General features: G+C 37.5%; 1 protein-coding gene across 3 annotated transcripts in view; it reads left to right on the top strand.

The window, feature by feature from the left end:
• The window catches only part of Boll (boule RNA binding protein), a 125,828-nt gene that overhangs the window by 64,885 nt on the left and 37,716 nt on the right, over positions 1-23,227 (top strand). For all 3 annotated transcript variants that reach the window (XR_015047024.1, XM_085837405.1, XM_085837408.1), the window contains exons 8-10: positions 4,100-4,147; positions 5,198-5,326; positions 9,871-9,969. Coding sequence is in view for 2 of the 3 variants with exons in the window: in XM_085837405.1 (XP_085693531.1) it covers positions 4,100-4,147; positions 5,198-5,326; positions 9,871-9,969 (276 nt within the window). In the remaining variant the exon portion in view is untranslated. The remainder of the gene's footprint in view (positions 1-4,099; positions 4,148-5,197; positions 5,327-9,870; positions 9,970-23,227) is intronic.

Genomic DNA, 23,227 nt, shown 5'->3' with positions numbered 1-23,227 from the left:
GTGGTACTGCAACTACAGCAAGGAGGCATACCATCCCATCCCACATGAGGAAAGATACCCATGTATCATTGCCCCTGCAGATGCCCCACCCTCAGATCAGTCACATGTCTTACCCATTGCAATGGCATGTAATTGCTTCTGTTCGATTCATCTTTATTTCTATCAGGTCCCTATTTAGGTACCAATCATGTTGTGTTACTTTTCTTGTGAAGAAATGGACAAACACCTGTTAACCCCGGGTCGGGTGCTAAGGACAAACCAAAGAAACCACCAAACCCGAGTCTGGCTTGGTGAGCCCATGAGTTTAACAGTTACTTATACAAGCATGAGTGAAGGATTACTAGCAGGAGCATGGGTGACTCAAAGGCAGCTGCATCACTAAGAAGTTCATCCCAAGATGGATGATAACACACAAAAGCTTCATTGCTACAGTTTCTTAAACAACTTGCAGGCAGCACCATCAGAAAGACTCCTCTTCTGGACCAATTTTTACTACTTCTGTGATCTTTCAGAGGAGACCTTGGATAATAACTTTCTGAGCTTCCTGATTCAGTAAGTTTTGTGAGCTTCCTAGCCTTATAAGTTTTGTTAGTGTCCTAAGTCATAAGGTCTTCCTTCTCCCACTAGGGGGGACTATTTCAATTCAGAGGGAACAACTACATAACGTTCATGAATCAGGAAAATTAATATTATTAAAATAGCTATTACCAAAAAGAGGATTTATATATTCAATGTAATTCTCATCAAATTTCCAGTGACATTTTTCACAGATCTAGAAAAGGAAATTCTAGGACCCATATGGAAATACAAAATACACCAAATAGTCAAAGCAATCCTGAGTAAGACGCGAAATGCAGGAGTCATCCAGTGCCTTACTTTATTTTATAAAACCATATTAACAGAAATAATATTATTCTGTCAGAAAAGCAACACACAGACCGACGGGATAGCCTGAGGAGGTCTAGAAATAAGCCCAAGAAGCTACTTTCACCTGAGTCTTGACATTGGAAAAACCTCTTTAATAAGTGGTGCAAAGGAAACTGAATATCCACACAGATGAAATGGATTAACTAAAAAGGGAATCAAGCAGGAGACAGATACTTAAAAAATATAAATGACCAAAAAAGCAAACAGTCTGGTAAATAAATGAGCAGTAGGAATAAACTAACACTTTTCAGGTGAAAAAAATACAAATATTCAGTAAATGCATGAAACAGAAGGTTCCGACATAGCCATCAGGAAAAATACAAATCAAAAGTACAATGAGATTCAGTTTCATCCCAGTCAGAAGAAGGTCTACTATCAAAAACCAACAACAATGCTGGAAATGATAAAGGAAAGGACTCCTTATTCGCTGCTGGTGAGGATGTATATTATCAGTGTAGCCACTATGGAAATTGGCATGGAACTTCTTCTAAAATTAAAACTACCTTATGATTCAGCTATGCCACACATACACATATATATATACACACACACATACTTACATATACATAATGGAGTTTTATTTCACCATAAAGAATGAAATTATGTCATTTGCAGGAAACTGGATGGAACAGAAGATCATCATGTTAATGAAATAATCCAGACCCACAAAAGTTAATGAAAGAAAACATGTATCTCATATACTTAGAAGAACTACTAAGTGTGTAGAACAAGGAAAAAGAATTGGTTGGGATAGACAGTATAGGGTGATGTGATAAAGTACTTTATATGCTGGTATGGAAGTATCATAATGAAACACCACATAAATATCACTTTAAAATACTGTAGGAGGAAAATCCTCATATCTTTATAGAATTAGACCAGAAAGGACATTCAGTGTCATCTTGCTCAAACAGAATTTTTTGTGGCTTTTTTTTGTTTTTTATTTAATTTTATTTGTAATTCATTTTTTACACTCCATATTCCATCCCCCACCCCTCCCCATCCACCCTCTGACTACTCCACATCCCACCCCTCCTCCCCACCCCACCCTGTTTCCACCGAGGATTCCCCCACCCCCCACCCCACCTGACCTCTAAACTCCCTGGGGCCTTCAGTCTCTTGAGGATTAGGTGCATCATCTCTGAATGAACACAGACCTCGAAGTCCTCTACTGTATGTGTGTTGGGGGCCTCATATCAGCTGGTGTATGCTGTTTGGTGGTCCAGTGTTTGAAAGATTCTCTGGGGTCCAGATTAATTAAGACTGCTGGTCGTCCTACAAAATCGCCCTTCTCCTCAGCTTCTTTCAGCCTTCCCTAATTCAACAACAGGGGTCAGCTGCTTCTGTCCATTGGTTGGGTGCAAATAACTGCATCTGACTCTTTCAGCTGCTTGCTGGGTCTTTCAGAGGGCAGTCGTGATAGAGCCCTTTTTGTGAGTGCTCCATAGCCTCAGTAATAGTGTCAGGCTATGGGACCTCCCCTTGAGCTGGATCTCACTTTAGGTCTATCGCTGGACCCTCTTTTCCTCAGGCTCCTCTCCATTTCCATCCCTGTAATTCTTTCAGAAAGAAACAATTATGGGTTAGAGTTGTGACTATGGGATGGCAACCCTTACTTGATGTCCTGTCTTTCTGCTGGAGGTGGGCTCTATAAGTTCCTCTCCCTACTGTCAGGCATTTCATCTAAGGTCCCTCCCTATGAGTCCTGGAAGTCTCTCACCTCCCAGGTCTCTGGTGCATTCTAGGGGGTCCCCCAACCTTCTATTTCCTGAGGTTGCCTGTTTTAATTCTTTATGCTGGCCCTCAGGGCTTCAGTCCCTTTCCCTCACTCAATACCAGATCTGGTTCCCCTCTAACCCCCATTGCCTCCCCACCCCATCCACTTTCCCTCCCAGGTCCCTCCCTCCCCACTTGTGATTGCTTTCTTCTCTCTCCCAAGTGGGACTGAGGTGTTCCCTTGGGCACTTCAGCTTGTTGAGCCTTTTGAATTCTGTGGACTGTATCTTGTGTATTCTGTATGTTTTTTTTTTCATTCTTTTTCTGGCTAATATCCACTTATTAATGAATACATACCATGCATGTCCTTTTGGGTCTGAGTTGCAAAGCCCTGTGTTGAATCACCAGTATTGCACACTTAAAAAAATAATAATAAAATAACGTTTTCATATATTCTTGATAAAATTCCCATATCAAATATATAATTTGTAGATATTTTCTCATATTTTGCGAGTTAAATTTCACTTCCTTGATGGTATTCTTTATAGCTTTCAAGTTTTAAGGAGTTTTAATGAGGTTCTATTTTTCAACTTTTGTTAGTATTTTTTTTCCTTTGTTAGTTGTATTTGAAAGCATAACTTTTAGAAAGGCCACCCAGAGACTTTCCCATCTGGGGATTCATCCCATATATAGTTACCAAACCCAGACGCTATTGTGGATGCCAAGAAGTGCATGCTGACAGGAGCCTGATATAGCTGTCTCCTGAGAGGCTTTGCCAAAGCCTTACAAATAGAGGCAGATGTTAGTAATCAACCATTGGACTGAGCATGGGGGAGTCCCTAACAGAGGAGTTAGAGAAAGGACTGAAGGAGTTAAAGGGGTTTGCAACCCCACAGGAAGCACAACAATATCAACCAACCAGACCTCTCAGAGCTCCCTGGGACTAAGCCATCAACGGAGTACACGTGGCTCCAGCTGCATATGTAGCAGAGGATGGCCTTGTCATGCATCAGTGGGAGAAGAGGCCCTGATCCTATGAAGGCACGATAGATGCCCCAGTGTAGGGGAGTCGAGGGCCGGGAGGTAGAAGTGCGTGGGTGGGTGGGTGGAGGAACACCCTCATAGAAGCAGGGGGAGGGGAGGATGTGATAGGGTGTGACCAGGAGGAAGGGAAACCAGGAAAGGAGATAACATTTGAAATGTAAGTAAAATATCCAATAAAAAAAAAAAGCATAACTTTTAAAGCATTGCCTAACTCAAAACCACAGAGATTTCCACCCTCATAGTCTAATTCTTGTAAGAATTGTACTACTTTAGCTTTGGTGTTTAGGGCTGCAATCCATTTTGAGTTGACTTTTGTGTGTGCCTTGAAAGTGCAACTTCATTCTTTTGTTTGGAAATGTTCTTTTTAACCTTGTTTGTAACTTATGTGAATATTGGTTGTTTTTCATTTTAGGCCCCAGCACAGTGTTTACCAGGGCAGTGGCAGTGGGGCGTTCCCCAGGTAAATATCAACCTCCAGTATCAATTTTTAAAACTTTGTTTTCACTGTATTTGTATTAAGAATCCCTGAAAACTAAAGTCAGTATAACTAGGTTCACAGCTTTCCTCCCTAACTACTACATTTTCATCTCATTTGTAAAATGGATGCAGTAATGTTATAACCTTCTAAGTTTTCTTCTGTGTTTTTTGGAAAGATGAAATGAGACCATATTTGTGGAATACATTTTATAAAGGATCACAACGTAAACATGAAAGAATTGTACTGTTGTTATTATTGGAAATGTTGGTATTTTCTAGCATAACTTCAGGATTTTCTTAGCTTATCTCATGCTCCTAAGTAAGAACCATTTAAGTATATGAAATGCTTGGATTTTAATATTAAATTATTAAATTTTATTATGATTATATATTTTATAAGTATATTTTATGTTGTATATGATTATATATTGTATATCATTTAAATTTTCATAAAATTATAATAATTAGAATAAATTGATAAGATTAAGTTATTAAATTAAAATATTTAAAACTGTCTTAACATTTTAGAATTTGCAAATATTTACATAACTATTACTGGTTGAACAATCCTAATATGAAATCCAAAATATTATAAAATCTGAAATTATTGTTTTCCAAAATTTTCTTAAAAATAGTATTCCACCAAATATTTAGTGGCATTTTCTTACACTATGTGAAGTCACAAAGTTGAAAGTAGATACTTACCACCAATTAAGTATGATAGGTCTTATTACTACAATTTGTAATGATGGTATTTGTATACCTACAACTATTGTTCCTGTTTAAGTATGAGGTTCTAAAGCACTATAAACATTCACTACTTACTATTAATAATATCTATAATAATAATTATACCTTTAGTAATATCCATACAACTGAAATGTATGACAGCTCAAATTTTCTAATCTGTTTCTAAGACAAGTTCTATACTATCCCTGAAAAATAATTGTAGGAAAATATGCAACAGATATTTTTCATTTTAGGGTAAGTCATTATTGCATATTTGAATAACAGTGATCATTTTGTGTTTTAGTCCCCTGCTTCTTCTGCTCCGTTCCTATATCTGCAACCTTCTGAGGTTATTTATCAACCAGTAGAAATTGCACAAGATGGTGGCTGTGTTCCTCCTCCACTGTCTCTGATGGAAACTTCCGTTCCAGAGGTACATGTTTATCTTTCTCGTTGTTTTTCATTTGTTCAGTGTCAGGAGTTGAACCCGGGGCACTGTAGATTCTAGAAAAAACACACTGCAACTGAGCTGCATTCCCAGCTTTGTGGTAAAGTGATTGGTTTATAACTACCTTGAATTAACATTAGTCCTTTTTAATTTGTTGAAGTTCATCATTAAAACTGCTGTGTTTTCTCAATTTATTCGTATCTACCATTTTTAGTCTAAGAGCTTCATCCTAGAGCTTTTCAGTAATGACTTGTGAATCACCTTCCAAGTTTCTTTCAAAGTTTTAATGTACCACATATTTGCATTTCTTGTTTTCTTATCAGTCTGTACTGTTGCTAATGAGTTTATCAGTTAAGAGCATATAATCTTTAAACCAATGTAAAATTTAAAAATCTCTGTATACAATATAAATTATTAACTATAAATTACAAATACTGTCTTCAGTGTCTTTAAGTTATATCCTTGGTGTGTCACTAATAGTGTCATCCATGTGCAAGAACTGTGCAGATGAGACGGTATGTTGTAAATCAGCATCTTGCTGAGTGCATTGCTCTTTTTCTCTTTCTCGTACTAAAGCTTATAACATTTTATTCTGGAAGAGTAATCTCCACACTTAGACCTTAGTGTTTTTACTCTTCATACTTTCACTAGAGTTTCTCCATCTTTGTCTCATCCTCCATTTACTTTTTTGTGTTTCCTATTTTCCAGATTTAGTGAAATGTAATTGAGTAGAAAATTGTAGTATAAATATTTATGAACTACATGATATTTTGTAATTGTATATATTCTAAGCTAATTACCACAGTCAATGTAGTTCATCTCTTCATTGGGTTATTTAGTTTTTTCTTTGTAATGAAAATATTTACAATCTCTCAGCAATTTTCAACTTTATAACCCATTCTTTTTTTTTTTTTTTTTTTTTTTTTTTTTTGGTTTTTCAAGACAGGGTTTCTCTGTATAGCCCTGGCTGTCCTGGAACTCACTTTGTAGACCAGGCTGGCCTCGAACTCAGAAATCCGCCTGCCTCTGCCTCCCGAGTGCTGGGATTAAAGGCGTGTGCCACCATGCCCGGCTTAACCCATTCTTATTACCCACAGTCACCATGCTGTACAGTGGCTCTCCAGAAAACATCTAGCCTATCAGTCTGTCACTCTACTGTTTGACCAGCACCTTCTCATCTTTCTCCCCACCCATGAAAACCACTTTCTTAATCTCTGCTTCTGTGAGTTTGATTTTTCAGATCCCACATAGAAGCATTGTAAAGCATTTATCTTCCTGTGCCTGGCTTATTTTGTGGTATAATGTCCTCCAGGTTTATCTATGATGTCACAGCTGTGACATCAGAGTTTCCTTCTTTTTTTAAGACTATATGTTATTCTGTTATTCATACCCTACATTCTCTTCACCCATTGATGAACACTAAATATCACTGCTATTATGTAAGATAAGAATACAGGTTTTTTGTTTTGTTCTTCTGGTAATGGGAAACCAATCCAAGCTTTGTATACTGTTGAGCAAGTACTTGACCACTAAGCTACATTGCCCACTTCTTTGTTATTGTGAGTAGTGCTGCAGTGTGCTTCAGAGTGCAGATAGATCTGTAACAACTTGTTTCCTTTGCCTGTGAGTGTGTGTGTGTGTGTGATACATACATATGTAGATATGTTGTATGTATGTATGTATGTGTGTATGTATATCTAGAAGCACAGATTGCTGAATCATATAATAGTATTTTTTAGAAACCTACATACTGTTTTTGCATAGTAACTACCCTAATTTTCATTCACTCTATATTGTCAAAGGGTTCTCTTTTGTCCATATCCTTGCTGGTGATCATTTTAGTTCCAGTTCAATCTCAAGTTCTTATCCTAGGTTCTCCATATTGAGATGTAACAATCAGTACTTATTCTAACCTTCGCCCTGGTTCACCTCTGGCAGTGTTACTCAGCTAAAACTCTACATAGTAGACAGAAAAAGTAATATAGACATTTCTCCTTGAGATTCCCCTCCCTTATTGTTAAGCATTATAAAATAAGATCTTTTATTTTTACCTTGAATGAACCTACAAGCCTCTAAGAATCTGAGTAGATCTTTTCATTGACATCTAGGAAAATCAATCTTGGTGAGTAAAAGCCTCAGAATCCTCCCTTATGTTTGTCCAAATTGTACAGCATGGGTACACATTGTAAATAGTTTGTGATTTGAAACCCATAAATATGTTCTAATTTAATTGGTGGTGAAATTTCAGAACTTAGTCTTTTGATGTTTTCTTGCGTTCTGATTTGCATAAAGGTGAGAGTAAAGTAAGAATGCTTTTACATCAGATATTCACCAAAATCTACTTTGGGCTTTAACCCATAATCTTAATTCCTGGTATGAGGTACTCATCACCAGTGTGTAGTCACTCCTTATTTAATCTAATAAGATTTTTTTCTAAAAAATATTGTTGTGACTATGTAGCTTATACTTAATAACATCAGTATTTTATTTTGGTGGTGTTTCGAGCAGACTATTATACTGTTATTAATTTATAATTTAATAAATAAGATGGAATGGCCTATAAGTTAAGTGGGTTTTTGCACAATTAAAACCTGCAGGGCTTTTGTTGTGAATGTTATGGACAAGTTTCCTGAAAAAGAAAACAAGCGTGTGAATGCATTCAGTCATGTACCTCAGTGACCGTTTCAAACGTCTACCATGCTTGTATTACTGCAGACTCCCCATTTCACTCTTACACTACATCTTTGCTTTCCCTTTCATAAAAATTGAAACCAGTTCATAGAAACCAATTTAGCCTCCAACTCCCAACAAAAACTTAAAGAGGTCCTAATCCAGCCTTACGTTTTTTTATATTTCTATGGTAACTTAGTCTTGTCCAAGGTTGTTTCTACCTATTGTGCTCTGAAAACCTTCACTTTATTCCTCTCAGGGATCTCAACATATTCTGTGATTTATTTTTCCATCTCCGTTGGTCCAGAGCTTCACCACTTTGCTGTGATTCTTAAGGGAATTATTTAACCTCAGCAGTCTTGTTCTCAAAGTGACCTTACTTACAAAAGTGAAAGCATCAAGAAACCATATTGCAGTATTAAAAGATTAGAACTGATTGATACAAAGTCCTTTAATATCTGTAGCACCTTTGAGAAGTAATTATGATGATCTTTTTTACTCATTCCTTCACAGATCCCTTAATTCTCTTCTATCTTTCAAAACCAAGACTCTTGAAAACATAAGCTATATTCAATATTTGTGATGTTCAGGATGATCTCATTCCACACCTGCTGAAGTCTGTTTCATTGTCTTTCTGCCTAAGCTGCCTTTGAGAAGGACCTTAATGACAACCTAACTTCTAAATACTTTCCTTCCTTACTTAACCCTTCAGGAAGAATGTCCATATTCATGTCTGTTTAAGACCTGTGTTTGCACACACAATACTGCCCTCTTCTGGAATTCCTTTACCAGCTTTTATTTTCCTTTGTAAGCTGTTCCCCATAATTTCATGTTTGGTTCTTCAATCTTTTCATCTTACATATTCAGTCTGATGTTATCCTATCCATAACTGTAATACCAACATCATGATTGCTGTTTTGTACTGCAGTATCCTAGATAATAGTCACTAGCTACATGTAGCAATTGAGCATTTGAGATGGGAAAAGAACAAATTAAGATGTCTTATATGTAAGTGGAAATATATATGAAATCAGGTTTTGAAGACAGGGTATTAAAATGTTTCAATTCAATAATTTAATAATATTTTAGATAGTTTAAATCTATTGTTTTAAATATAAACTTGTTTCACCTCTTTGTCTGTTGATGGATAACTAGGCTAGTTATATCTCCTTCCTATTATGAATAAACCAACAATAAACATGGGTATGCAAGTATTCCTGTGTAGGTTATAGAATCACTTAGATATATGTTCAGGATTGGTATAGCTGGGTCTTATAGTAATTCTTTTTTAATTTTTTGAAAAGACTTTATATTTATTTCCATGGTGACAGTACCAGTTTACACTACCACAAACAGAATAAATGGTTCCTCTTTCTCCACATCCTTGCCAGCATTTATTATCATTTAAATATACTTTTAAATTATCTGCCCTCTGTTTATTGCTCTCCAGGCTAATTTTCCCCCTTTAGCATATAAGGTTCTTTCCAGCTTCCCAAATAACTTACATAGGTCTCCCACAGAAGTGTTTACTTACTTACCTCCATTTTAATCCCACCATCCCTCACTGTGTTCCCAGTTCTTTTAAATCAAACATCAGTGCCTCTAGGAAATTTTTCATTGCCATCCTCACCAACGTTCTTAGGTATAATTGAGTGTTCGTTTTTTTCCTCATGCATCATACACATGACTCAAAGGACATGATGATTTAGAGTAATTCTGTTTCTTTATCAGACTATAACTTCATTAAACATAGTGAATGAGGTTTTGTATGTGGTAGAAAACATAAGTATTTTAATAAATGAAAGTAACACTTCTTTTTTCTCTCCCCTCCTATTTCCTCACTGCCTCTTTTGTAACAGCCTTATTCTGACCATGGAGTTCAAGCAGCATATCACCAGGTTTATGCTTCAAGTGCCATTGCTATGCCTGCACCTATGATGCAGCCTGAGCCAATTAAAGTAAGGAGTTTATTTTGACTTTTTTCTGGTTTTCTTCCATTATGACCTGGACACATTTTATCCCATCTATGATCAAAAGTAAAAAAATTAGTTAATAATTTTATATGGAGGAAATAAATTCTAAATTAACAATAATTTCTATTAACTAATTTTGAAATATTATAAATCCCCCATGGTTAAAATGTTTTATTGTGATATAGAGATACATAAACTTAAGTTTACCATTTTAACTATTTTAAGTGTCTTTAATTTTATTCAAAACACTGTAAAAATTATTGCCAGCATTCCCAACCTTTTCCATCACCTCAAATACAAATTCTGTTCTCATGATACAATAAATCCTTCTTCCCTTTTGGTCTCTTTCTTCAGTCCCTGGTAACCCTTAATCTACTTTTTATGTCTGATTTTTCTATTCTAGGTATAGTACATAGGATTATCTGTGTCAATAATACATAGTATTTGTAATGAGATGAAACAGGTAGTCATCTCCACTTTATGCTTCTTAAGAATGTATTTGTGTTGGTTAAATCAGATTCTGGTCAAAGACTACTATATCACTCAAGTACATCTAAGCTAATTAGATCCATGTGTACAGATAGTCCCTATATTTTGGTCATCTGTGGTGAAGCAGGACATTCTCTTCCTTTGTTCTGAGTTTCTTAGAGAGGCTCAGGATCATCATGTTGGAAAAATGGACTTCATCATAGTAAAGGATTGCAGATTGGTTAACTGTTTTGTTGGTGATATGAATTTTTGTCTATTTTAGTTTAGTGGAATAAGGATGTATACTCTGGTAAAATGAAGGAGAATAGCTCTTTTGTACTCATAGTTATGACTCTGATCCATCATATGTGTTAAACTCTATTCCCTCATGGCCGGCCCCATAACTACTCACTGCTATGACTACTCATTGCATCCCTTCATTTCCTTCAGTATTGGACCTTAGATAAGAAATAAAACCCCAAGTTTAATTTTACATTAAAATCTAAAATGTTAATAAGCCTCATTATGGAGGCTTCATTTTCAGTATTGTTAGAAATGTCTTCAAAAACAGACTTCCACTGATATTGGCAGTATCATCTATTTCTAGTATATCTGTACATGATGGATTGGATATATATGTCAAGAAAGAAGGGAGGAATAGATAGCTTAAATAATAATACAAATAGGAAATATAGTGCCAAGTGGTAATAAGAATTGTTCATTTAACCAGGGCCAAGAAGTGGGAGTAGGTGGGTAGGGGAGTGGGAGGAGAGGGTATGGGGGACTTTTGGGATAGCATTTGAAATGTAAATGAAGAAAATTCTTAATTAAAAAAAATCCAAAGAATTGTTCATTTAAAGTTTGATTTTTCTACTTAACTATATGCACATGTCTAAGTTGTCTTAGATCTCTAAGTAGGTAACATCAGAAATTGTACTTAGAAATTCACCTTTCTCTTTAATTTAGTGATATAGGAATTGCACTTTTGTTGAACTTGGAAAAAATTAATGAATTTTCGAAGTCAAACCTGGAATGCAGGACTATTATATAAGAAGTTTTATACTTCTTTTTGTGTTTCAATACAAGGTAGAGTTTCCTATGTGTTTTATTGAGGGAAGTGGGTGCAGCTGCATGGGCCAAGATGGCGCCCTGACCCATTGCCAGGCCCTGTGAACCCTGCATTGCCCCCTTTTTGTTTTATTAGTAGCTCTGGGATCAACATCTGTCTTAGGTTGTCCCCATCTGTGCCTCATCCTTAACCATCATGGGAGTGACAAACTCACTTTCGCCATCCTGTCTTAGGTTAATATGTGCATGTGAGGGTCTTACCTGTCATTGATTACTAATCCAGCATGTTGCGCCAACATTGGGGGGATGCTCCTCCTTCCAAGGCTGCCATAGCCTGCTCTAAGGCTCGTTTATCAGCCCTGTGCCGCCTTTGCATATGTGCCATCCACCAAAGCATTTCTCCACACACCAACAGTCAGCAGGAACGCCCAAAAGGCCATCCTTCCCCAATTTTTTAAGAATCCTACAGTTCCCTGGATGATCTCCAGCCTTTGCTTTGCAGTTGCAATCTCCACACGGGTGTTATTCACGGCAACAATCGATGCTTGCAATTCCTTCATCTTTGTGTCGAGATCATGACTCCAATTTCTTAGCAGCATCGCACCAATTGCACGCAACAGATTTGCAGCTCTGGAAAAATTCTGATACTGAACAGAGGTTACACACATTCCTGCCATATGAGTAATGCAGGAAGCAAATACTAACTGCTCCAAAATATTCATCTGTTCTTGCAACCAATCCACTCTTTGGTTAACCATAAGGATACCAGCTTTCAAATTTGTCACCTTAGACAAGCTGGCCCCAAGGTCTCCAGTGCCTGATAGCCTCTTCCAAGCTCTAAGAGCACAGTTATTAATCTGCTCATAAACCTGTATAGGATAACCTGTTTGATTGTTGGCAAAATTCCCTTGCCCCATTAACATGTCGATATTCCAGGCTGCATTGGGGAGTCCAGCAGCAGCATTAGCCACAGCCTGCTCAAAGGCATGCTCAATATAAGCAGCCTTCCATGTTAAATAACCTCCTCCCGAAAGAAAGGCCTTGCAGAGGTTCTGCCAATCAAAAGGCATCATACAGTACCACTGTAGGGACTCAACCTGAGTTACAGTAAAGGCAGCCTGGACCCCATAAGTTGAAACTAACTCCTTCAATCTTTGTACAACCTTCCAATCCAGGGGTTCATGATACCATTGCCCCTGTTGGTCCTGAAATACTGGAAAGGCCCCCACAATGGTGGGCACATTTTTTCAGACTTTTGCATGAAGACTACGCTTTCCCCTTTTGTCTCCCTCATCTTTATGGGGGGAGGAGAAGGCAACAGAGGGGCTGATGGTTCAGGTGGCCTACAGCGCCTCAAACTCCAGCGGGACATCTGACTACAGACATCACTGTCCCTATCAGTCCCCTCGCTGTCACTAGTAGACCCTTCAGAGCTAGATTCCTTCTTCTCTTTCTTATCTTTGGTTTGTTGTCTAAGCTGTTTAGGTTTTCAGCGGCTAGCCTGAGAAGCAATCTCCTTAGCCTCCTCAAGCACCGCTACTCCTTCCTCTATTTCAGCACTGTGCTCTCCACTGGTGTACCTCAAGCACGCCCTGATCAAGTTCCAGATGGCTAACATTTTTATTTTCATTTTAGTCGCAGTTGAACCCGTGTTGCTGAAATTCCCTTCGTCTCTATTCCTGAGAACCTTAGTGCTCCATCCCCTTTTTTCCGGGGAACCTTCCCTTCGTCTCTATATATGAAATCCTTAATGCTTCCTCCCTTTTTTCCTAGGAACCTTCCCTTTGTCTCTATATCTGAGATCCTTAGTGCTCTGTACCCTTTTTTCCAGGGAACCTATCAGGCCTATGCTTTCTTTAGTGCTGAAATTCCCTTCTTCTCTATTCCTGAGAACCTTAGTGCTTCGTCCTTTTTTTCCCCAGGAAGCTGACAAGCCTGTGCTCTCTTTAATTCCCTTTGTCTCTATCCTGAGAACCTTAATGCTTCATCCCTTTTTTTCCAGGAACCTGACATTACTTACCGCTGCTTAACAAAATTTCCTTACCGCTGCTTACTAAAATTTTCTTACCGCTGCTTACTAAAATTTTCTTAGGTCTGTACTTTCTTTACTTACCGTTTTACCGTTGCCAACCAACTCGATGAGTTCCCCATACAGACCACCACATGCCGCAGTCCTTTCTTCCCGTGGAAACAAGAATGACATGGACACCAAGGCGGGTTCATGCAGCAGCTTCTTTACTTGTGGCCTTTTCTCTTACAGCTCTCTTCCCCAGCAGCTTCTTCTTCCTCCTCTTGCAGCAAGTGCTCTTCTCCTATCCTCGCAGCGACTGACCTCATCTCACTCCACCCCACCTCATCCAATCAGAAATCACACTTGCTCCAGGCATGAGCTCAGGTCAGTCACAAATAGGCTGACAGATCCAGATCACGAGGAATACGCATGCAGTTTCACTGCCATGTTCGGGCAAGGCAGTAAACATGTGGGGTTCATGGGGCCTGGCAATGGGCCAGGGCACCGTCTTGGCCCATACGGCTACACCCGCTTCCCGAATTTTATACCCAAAATTTGTTGGTGGTGCCAGACATTGATCCCAAAGCCTCATACATCTTGGCAAGTACTCTACCACCAAGGTACTATAATCAAAAATTTTAATGTAGAGTGCCCTATGCATTATATAATTAATTATTCTTTGGTAAATTAGTGAATCTCAGTTTAAAAAAAAAAAAAAAACTGTGTCTGTCTCTGGGACAGAAACACTGGTACTACTTCCATAGTTGTGTAGAACACCATAGCAGTGCTTCGCTTTACAGGTTTTACTGCAGAGATTATCCACTTTTGTTTGTACTATATATATATTATAAACACAGAAATCTTAAATGCAAGTGTTGTGTTATTAGAAACCTCTTTTTTTTCTGTGTAAAGTTTTCATTTGGTTTGGTTTGGTTTGGTTTTTTAGAAACCTTTTTTCTAAGACATATTAAACCAACTTGAAAATATTAATGGGCACTTGAAATATCAGCTATTTTCTTCCTATGTAAATTTTTCCTGGTTCTAAAAGCACTAGTGTCTTTTTTAGAGTTTGAATCTTTTGATTCTTTTGTTTTCATAAGTATGAGTCACTCTTACAACTGTTGAGAAGACTGGTGTTCAAGTTTCATTTCTGTTGTTACAATAAAATACCTTGAGCAAAAAATAGTTTAGGGAAGAAATAGTTCATTTAACATATACAATTTCATGGGTTGGAAGGATGGCTCAGTGGTTAAGAGCACTGACTGATCTTCCAGATGTCCTGAGTTCAATTACCAGCAAACACATGGTGGCTCACAACCATCTGTCATGGGATCCTATGCCCTCTTCTGATGCGTTTGAGGACAGCTACAGTGTACTCATACTCATAAAATAAATAATTCATTTTAAAAACATACAATTTCAAGTTACAGTCCATTATTTTGAGGAAGACAATGCAGGAACAGCTAGTTACATGACACAGTCAAAAGCAAAGAGATAATAAGCATGTCCTTCCTTACTTGTTTCTTTGTGCTCAGCAAACTTTCTTCACTCTTGTGCAATTAAAGGATAAGCCCCTAAAGTGTGTCACCCACAATGGATTGGGTCTTCCAACATCAATATACAATCAAAGCACTCTCTCACAAATATACCCACAGTCCAGCCTGGTGTATATAATTCCCAAGCAATTCTAGGTAGTATCAAAGTGACACTTAAAACTAACCAGCACAATGATCAGTGGTTACTGGGCTAATGTTATTGCTATTGCTATGATAAAATACCCTGACAGAGGAAATTTGAAGAGAAATTGGCTTACAGTTCAAGTTATGGCCCATCATTTCAGGGAAGTCAGTTCAGGAACTCAAGCAGCTTTTCACACCACATCCACTGTGAGGAACAAGTAAAGAATAAATGCATCCTTGCATTCGATTTGCTTAGTACTCCTGACAAGGGAATGGTGCTATCCATAGTAGGCTAGGTAAGTTAACAACCAAGACATCTCCTCAAACATGCCCAAAGACCCACCTGATATAGGCAATCCATGATTGAGAATCCCTTCTCAGGTGATTTTGGGATATTTCAAGTTGACATGTAAAATCATCACAGGTACTAAGTCATACTTGGCATTAAAAGTTCTGGTGTACTGTTTCACACTTGGTAACTATCAGTCATAGTAATTAGGTTTTTTGTAAGCTAGAAGAAAACTTTGGATGCTTTCACCACTGAAAAAATGAAAATGTGAGCTAGAGAGATAGAATAGGGGGTTAAAAGCATGTACCGCCCTTGCAGAGGAACCAGTTTTGGTGACCAGTACCCACATTGGGTAGTTAATTAACTCTTTGGAAAAACAGTATAATTCAAAAGTAAATTAGAATAGGATTTGAAGTGCCACAAAGGTTTCCTTCCATGTTGGAATAGCCACACACCTTAAAAAATGCTGTTTCTACAGAAATATACTACTACTGGGTTCCTCAGCACTTTTTATTTCAATACCATTATTCTTATTAATCAACTTAGAGGCTAAAGTTGACTTATATCCAGCTAGTCCTAAGCATAAAGTGAAACAAAGAAAAAATGTTATGCTATAGGAAACAAAAGACTGAGAGAAAACCTGTGATTTGTAGCTTCTAAAACAAGAGATTTTAAAATTGTTTGTGCTCTCCATAGGTCAAACAATGTTCCTTCAATTCTGTACAATATTTTTTAAAGATTTATTTCTTTATTTAATATGAGTACACTGTAGCTGTTTTCAGATACACCAGAAGAGGGCATTCGATCACATTACAGATGGTTGTGAACTACCATATAGTTGCTGGGAATTGAGCTCAGAACCTATGGAAAAGCAGTCATGCTCTTAACCGCTGAGCCATCTCTCCTGCCTGTCTATAACATATTTTTACTCATTGAACTATACGATAGTAACCATGTAGTTAAACACTAGAAATATAGATTCCATTATGTAAAACTTCCTTGTTTATGAAAATCTAAGACAGTAAAGAGAATCATAGCCTTAAGGAAACAGTGTATTTAAATGGTCAACTGAAAGTAAACAGAAATGTTTGGTTCAAATAGAAAATTATTTACATGTAATACAGTAAAAGCAACAATACATAGATGCTTCTCATCTTACAAAGTTGTATTTATCCCAAAAAAAAATCATAAGATAAAAATATCAGAGATAGAGTGGTCACTTGCTGCTCTTGCAGAAGACCTGAGTTTGATTCTCATTGCCCACTATAGATAGTAGTTCATAACCATCTATAGGTCCAGTCCTAGGGGATTTGATACTTTTTTCTAACCTCTATGGATACCAGGAACACATGTGGTGCCCATATATACATGCAGACAGAACACTAATATGCATAAATAAAAATAAATATTTTTAAAGAGAAAAAGAAAAATCACATATAGCACAAAAATGTATTTAGTATGCCTCAAATATCACATCTCAGAGCTTAGGAACTCAATACACTGCAGAATATCAGTTATGCCTTTATGGTTGCATGGCTTACAGGAAGTTGTGCCCAACATTAAGGATATCATGATACGTATTCTGAGTCCTGGAAAAAAATCAACTTTTAAAGCTAGAACTATAATTTTCATTTAATGGGTATTATCTTTGCTCCATCTTAAGTCAACAAATCAAACCACTATAACCTAGATTCTATCAGTATATGCAATCTCTATCAGATCCTCTAAAATACCTAGGAAAATAAACTTTTAATTAAGTTCATAATATACTTGCTGCTGTTTTAAAAATGTGAACTTTCTCATTTTGTTGTCTTTGCTCTTCCATACATGTTGAAATTGAATCTAAAATGGCCTCCAAAGAGCCAATCAAAACATTACATCACTTTTTATACCTTGAAATATTAATGGTGGGCTAGAGAGATGGCTCAGTGGCTAAGAGCACTGACTGTTCTTCCCGAGGTCCTCAGTTCAATTCCCAGCAACTACATGGTGGCTCACAACCATCTGTAATGGGATCCGATGCTCTCTTCTGGTGTGTCTGAAAACCACTACAGTGTACTCAACATAAAATATATAAATTAAAATTTTACAAAAGAAATATTAATGGTGATAGATTTTTTTTAAAGGTCCATATATTGTCTTCAATATCTTTGTAACAAGAAGGAGTACTATATTGATTCTTGGTGGTGTCACTGATCCAATTATATTTGATCTCTGGGTTCAAGGAAAATAGGTACTAAGGTTCTACATTAAGGGCTATTTTTAAGATTTATTTTACATGTATGAGTGTTTTATCTGCATGTATGTATGTGCACCACCTATGTACCTGGTGCCTCAAAAATCAGAAGAGGCATTGGATCCCCTGGATCAGATGGTTGTGAACCACCATGTAGGTGCTAGGGATTGAATTCAGGTTTTTTTCAAGAGCAACGAGTGTTTTAAATCACTGAGCAAACTCTACAGCCTTGTACACTGAGTCTTATAGTGGTCCAAAGACATATACAAACCTCAAGAGTCTACAAATAAAAATACATTATAGCTTACTGTATTAGTCAGGGTTCTCTAGAGTCACAGAACTTATGGATAGTGTCTATATAGTAAAGGAATTTATTGATGACTTCCAGTCTGCAGCCCAATTCCCAACAATGGTTCAGTCGTAGCTTGAATGGAAGTCCAAGGATCTAGCAGTTACTCAGTCTCACACAGCAAGCAGGCAAAGGAGCAAGAGCAAGACTCCCTTCTTCCAATGTCCTTATATTGTCTCCAGCAGAAGGTGTAGCCCAGATTAAAGGTGTGTTCCACCACACCTTTAATCCCAGATGACCTTGAACTCAGAGATTTAATCTTCTGGAATCCATAGCCACTATGCCTCAATATCTCCATACCAAGATTCAGATCAGAAACTTCTATCTCCAAGCCTCCAGATAAGGGTCACTGGTGAGCCTTCCAATTCTGGATTGTAGTTCATTCCAAATATAGTCAAGTTGACAACCAGGAATGGCCACTACACTTACTTTGTTTCCCTTCTGATCTATCTATGTTAATCAGACTTTTCATGTGAGAAGGAATCAACAAAGACTCAAAGACTTTACAATTTTGGCTTGATACTGATTTCAGGGGGTTCTGTCCATAATCTTTGGTTCCTCTGATTCTAGACCAATGATGAAATAAGTGATGTCCATGGAGGACAGGAACTGGGGGACAAAACAAGATATAGCCCACAAAGACGCGTAGTCCCATTGACATAGTTCTTCTATCTAGACCTCACCTCCTGAAGTTTTCAGAGCCTACTGAAATAATGCTACTAGCTGAAAACCAAATCTTCTCTACTGAGCCTGTGTGGGTAGCTCAACAGTCTCCTGATAGTCAAGGCAGGTTCTGTGGATGTTGCTCAGTCAGTAGTGCTTGCCTAGCTTGTGATAGGTTTTTATCACAGCAATGAATTCCACTCCTCTGGCACCAATTTTCTTCTGTGTCATACGTTTTGCCACTGAGGGGGAAAATATGTAATATAAACAACTTAAGGGAGAAAGGACACATTTTGGCCCTGGTTTCAGAATATTCAGTCTGGCTCTGTTGATTCTGCCCAGTCTGTTCATCTCATGGTAGATGAGAAACAGAAAAAGAGAAAGGTATCCCTGTGACAAAATATAGCCCCAAAGATCCCTAATAGCCTACTTTTTCACCTAGGCCACATCTCATAAATTTTGCAGAACCTCCCAAAATAGTGTCAAAAGCTGGAAACCAGTCTTCAATAGTAAGCCTAAGAAGGATAGCTCATATTCAAACTATAACATAATCTTAGCTATTTCTTCTTTTGTATTTAAATAGTGTGAGAATAATTTTGATAGCTTCAGTGGTCTGCTGAAAGAGATCATGGCATGAATTCATTAAAATAGTTAAGAACACTCTCGTTGCTAGATATGGTCGCACACATCTCTAATCTTAGCACGTGAGAAGTCAGGCCTGGAGGATCACAAGTTGATCCTTACTAAACAAATGAACTTCTGTACTATCCTGTCACTTTATTTACTTATGGCAAATTTATCTAAGAAAGAATGTCTTTAAATATATCATCCTAATTCTCTTTTTTCTTGTTGCTTGTGGTTGTTGTTGTTGTTGTTATTGTTGTTCATAGTGCTGGGGACCAAAACAAAGGTCTTTAGCTTGCTAGACAGCATTTGGCTACTTTGCTACAGCCTCAGCCTCTCTGACTTCTGAATTCTAATTTAGTACTTTGGTCTTTCATTCAACACCAGTCAGGTTATTCAAACTAGATAAACAATGATACAACTGGTGATAAAACAAATTAACACCAAATATGAAAAATATAATTTACCACATTACATAAGTGCAGAGTTCTACAACAAACATGCTTAAAAATGTAGATTTCTGTATAAAACAGAAATAATCTTATGATTAAAATGTCAAATCTTGTATCAGGTATGATGACAGCTGGCTTGATGTCCCAAAACTCAAGAAACTGAGACAGAAGGATTGTAGGCTCAAAACTAACCCAAGTTTCTTAATTAGACAGTCTCAAAAAAAAGTCCTTAGTAGTCTTAAAAATTATTTTTAAAATAATGAAATCCTGTTACTTGTAACATGTATAGAATGTAGAAATAGTTACATTAGGTAAAATAACACAGGAACAAAAGCATAAGTAGTGCAAGATTTCATCTTACAGTCTAAGAGAGTTGATCCCACAGAAGTTGCAATGTACCATGGTACCATGCCTAGGGAAAGTAGGAGAAGGAAGAATGTAGAAATGTTGCTTAATGGCTGCTGAGTTACAGTTAAACAAGAGCAAGAAGACTGAGACCTAGCAAGAAGGAGTGAGTATCAACTGAGGAATACCGAATGGATGAGAAGCACCTGAAAAAATGTTCAACATCCTTAATCATCAGGGAAATGCAAATTAAAACAACCCTGAGATTCCACCTCACACCAGTCAGAATGGCTAAGATCAAAAATTCAGGTGACAGCAGATGCTGGCGAGGATGTGGAGAAAGAGGAACACTCCTCCATTGCTGGTGGGATGGCAAACTCGTACAACCAACTCTGGAAGTCAGCCTGGAGGTTCCTCAGAAAATTGGACATATTACTATGGGGGGATCCTGCAATACCTCTCCTGGGCATATACCCAGAAGAAGTTCCAACTGGTAATAAGAATACATGCTCCACTATGTTCATAGCAGCCTTATTTATAATAGCCAGAAGCTGGAAAGAACCCAGACGTCCCTCAACAGAAGAATGGATACAGAAAATGTGGTACATTTACACAATGGAGTACTACTCAGCTATTAAATAAAAACAATGAAATTCTTGGACAAATGGATGTATCTGGATGATATCATCCTGAGTGAGGTAACCCAATCACAAAAGAAGTCATTAGATATGCAACCACTGATAAGTGGATATTAGCCAAGAATCGTAGAACACCCAAGATACAATTTGCAAAACACAAGAAAATCAAGAAGAGGGAGGACCAACATGTGGCTACTTCATTCCTCCTTACAAGAGGGAACAAAATACCCATGAAAGGAGTTACAGAGACAAAGTTTGGAGCTAAGACTAAAGGATGGACTATCCAGAGAGTACCCCACCCGGAGATCCATCCCATAATCAGCCACCAAACCCAGATACTATTGCATATGCCAGCAAGATTTTGCTGAAGGGACCCTGGTCTAGTTGTCTCATATGAGGCTATGCCGATGTCTGGCAAATACAGAAGTGGATGCTCACAGTCATCTATAAGATGGAACACAGGGCCCCAGTGGAGGAGCTAGAGAACGTATCCAAGGAGCTGAAGAGGTCTCCAACCCTATAGGTGGAACAACAATATGAACTAACCAGTACCCCCAGAGCTCGTGTCTCTAGCTGCATATGTAGGAGAAGATGGCCTAGTCGGCCATCACTGGGAAGAGAGGCCCCTTGGTATTACAAACTTTATATGCCCCAGTACAGGGGAACGCCAGGGCCAAGAAGTGGGAGTGGGTGGTTAGGGAAGCAGGGCGAGGCGAGGGTATAGGGAACTTTCGGATAGCATTTGAAATGTATATAAGGAAAATATCAAAGAAAGAAAGAGAGAGAGAGAGAAAGAAAAGGAGAAAAAAGAAAGAAAAGAAAGAAAAGAGGAGTGAGTATGCATAACAGTAATGTACTATGATTTCAAAGACTAAAAGTAAATATTTTATGTTTTTACCCTAAAGAAATATTAAATCTTAGAGAAGATAAATATGCTTATCCTAACTTAAACCTAACACAATTACATTTCAATTACATTGAAAATCATAAGAGATTACTCCATTAATATATACAACTTTTGTTTTCCATGCATTGGTTAAAAATAAATTTTAAACTTACTTTAAAATTATTCTTTTAAAAGATTTAGATCTTTGACCTTTCTACAATAAGTCATAAAATATAAGCTGAACTAACAAAGAAAGCACTCGAGAAATGATCTTACATGTCTAAGCATATTTCTAGTTACTTCTGTTCTTTTTAATCTTGAAACACTATTAGTAATAGCTTTTTCTTTCCTCAGAGTTTCTAGTAAACTGTAATTTCTGACTTTGACTTTAACCAAGGGAAATACAACATTTTTATTACCAGTAATTATTCCCTCAACACATAGTTGCCTTAGTTCAAGCTTCTCTACCAAATGTACTGTAAGCTGAACTGCTTACACAGTATATGTTCATTTCTCAGTTTTGGAGGCTGGGAAATCAAGGTACCTGCAGATGCAGGTGTCTGTCTTCTCACTGTACCCCTACACAGTGGTTCTCAACCTTCCTAATGCTGTGACCCCTTAATAAAGTTCTTCATGTTGTGGTGACCCCCAGCTATAAAATTATTTCATTGCTACTTAACTATAATATTGCTACTGTTATGAGTCATAATAAAAATATCTGATATGTGACTGCCAAAGAGGTTGTGACCCACAGATTGAGAGCCACTGCTTATAAGAATAAAAAGAATAGAGAGAATGAAGCATGTTCCCTTTTATTTGGCATTTATGTATTTATTGTATATGCATAAACATGTGTGACTTCATACATGCTTAGATTCCAAGAGTGAGATCATGCAGTACTTACATTTTTGTATCTAGGTTATTTTCCTTAACATGATGATTTCCAGGTTCCACATATATTGATGGTAACGGGATTTTATTATTATAAAAATTAATGCCTCCAGGAATATGTTTTAAGACAGCATCTAATTATGTAGCTCAAGTTAGTCTTGAGCCTGTAATCCCCCCACACATTTTTATTATCTTTATCTACTTTGTATTGGCACACTAAATATTCTTATTCCTAGCTAACTATAAATCAGTACCCATTGGTCAATATTTATCTACCCTTCCTTCTCCTACTTCTTAGTATTCAATTTCTGTGTATTCAATTGTCTTAGTATTCAATTTCTGTGAAAGAAACACCCTAACCAAGGTATCTTATAGAAGAAGACATTTCATTGGAGGGCTTGCTTAGAGTTTTAAAGGGTTAATCCCCTCATTATCACTGAGGGGAGCATGATAGCAAGAAGGCAGGCAGGCGGTTGGAATAATACCTGAGAGCTTATGTCCTGATCCACAGACATCAGGTAGACTAGAGAGAGAGCAAGATGGATCGGGGCCTGGTGTGGGCTTTGAAACCCCAAAGCCCACCCACAGTGACACACCTACTAAAATAAGGCCACACCTTCTAATCCTTCTCAAACAGTTCCATT

The sequence above is a fragment of the Mus caroli genome, unplaced genomic scaffold (genome assembly GCF_978045245.1).
Source record: "Mus caroli unplaced genomic scaffold, Mus_caroli_1 scaffold_1, whole genome shotgun sequence".
Lineage (NCBI taxonomy): Eukaryota > Metazoa > Chordata > Mammalia > Rodentia > Muridae > Mus > Mus caroli.
Note: the sequence above shows the minus strand (reverse complement) of the source record. Positions and strands in the feature narration are given on the sequence as shown.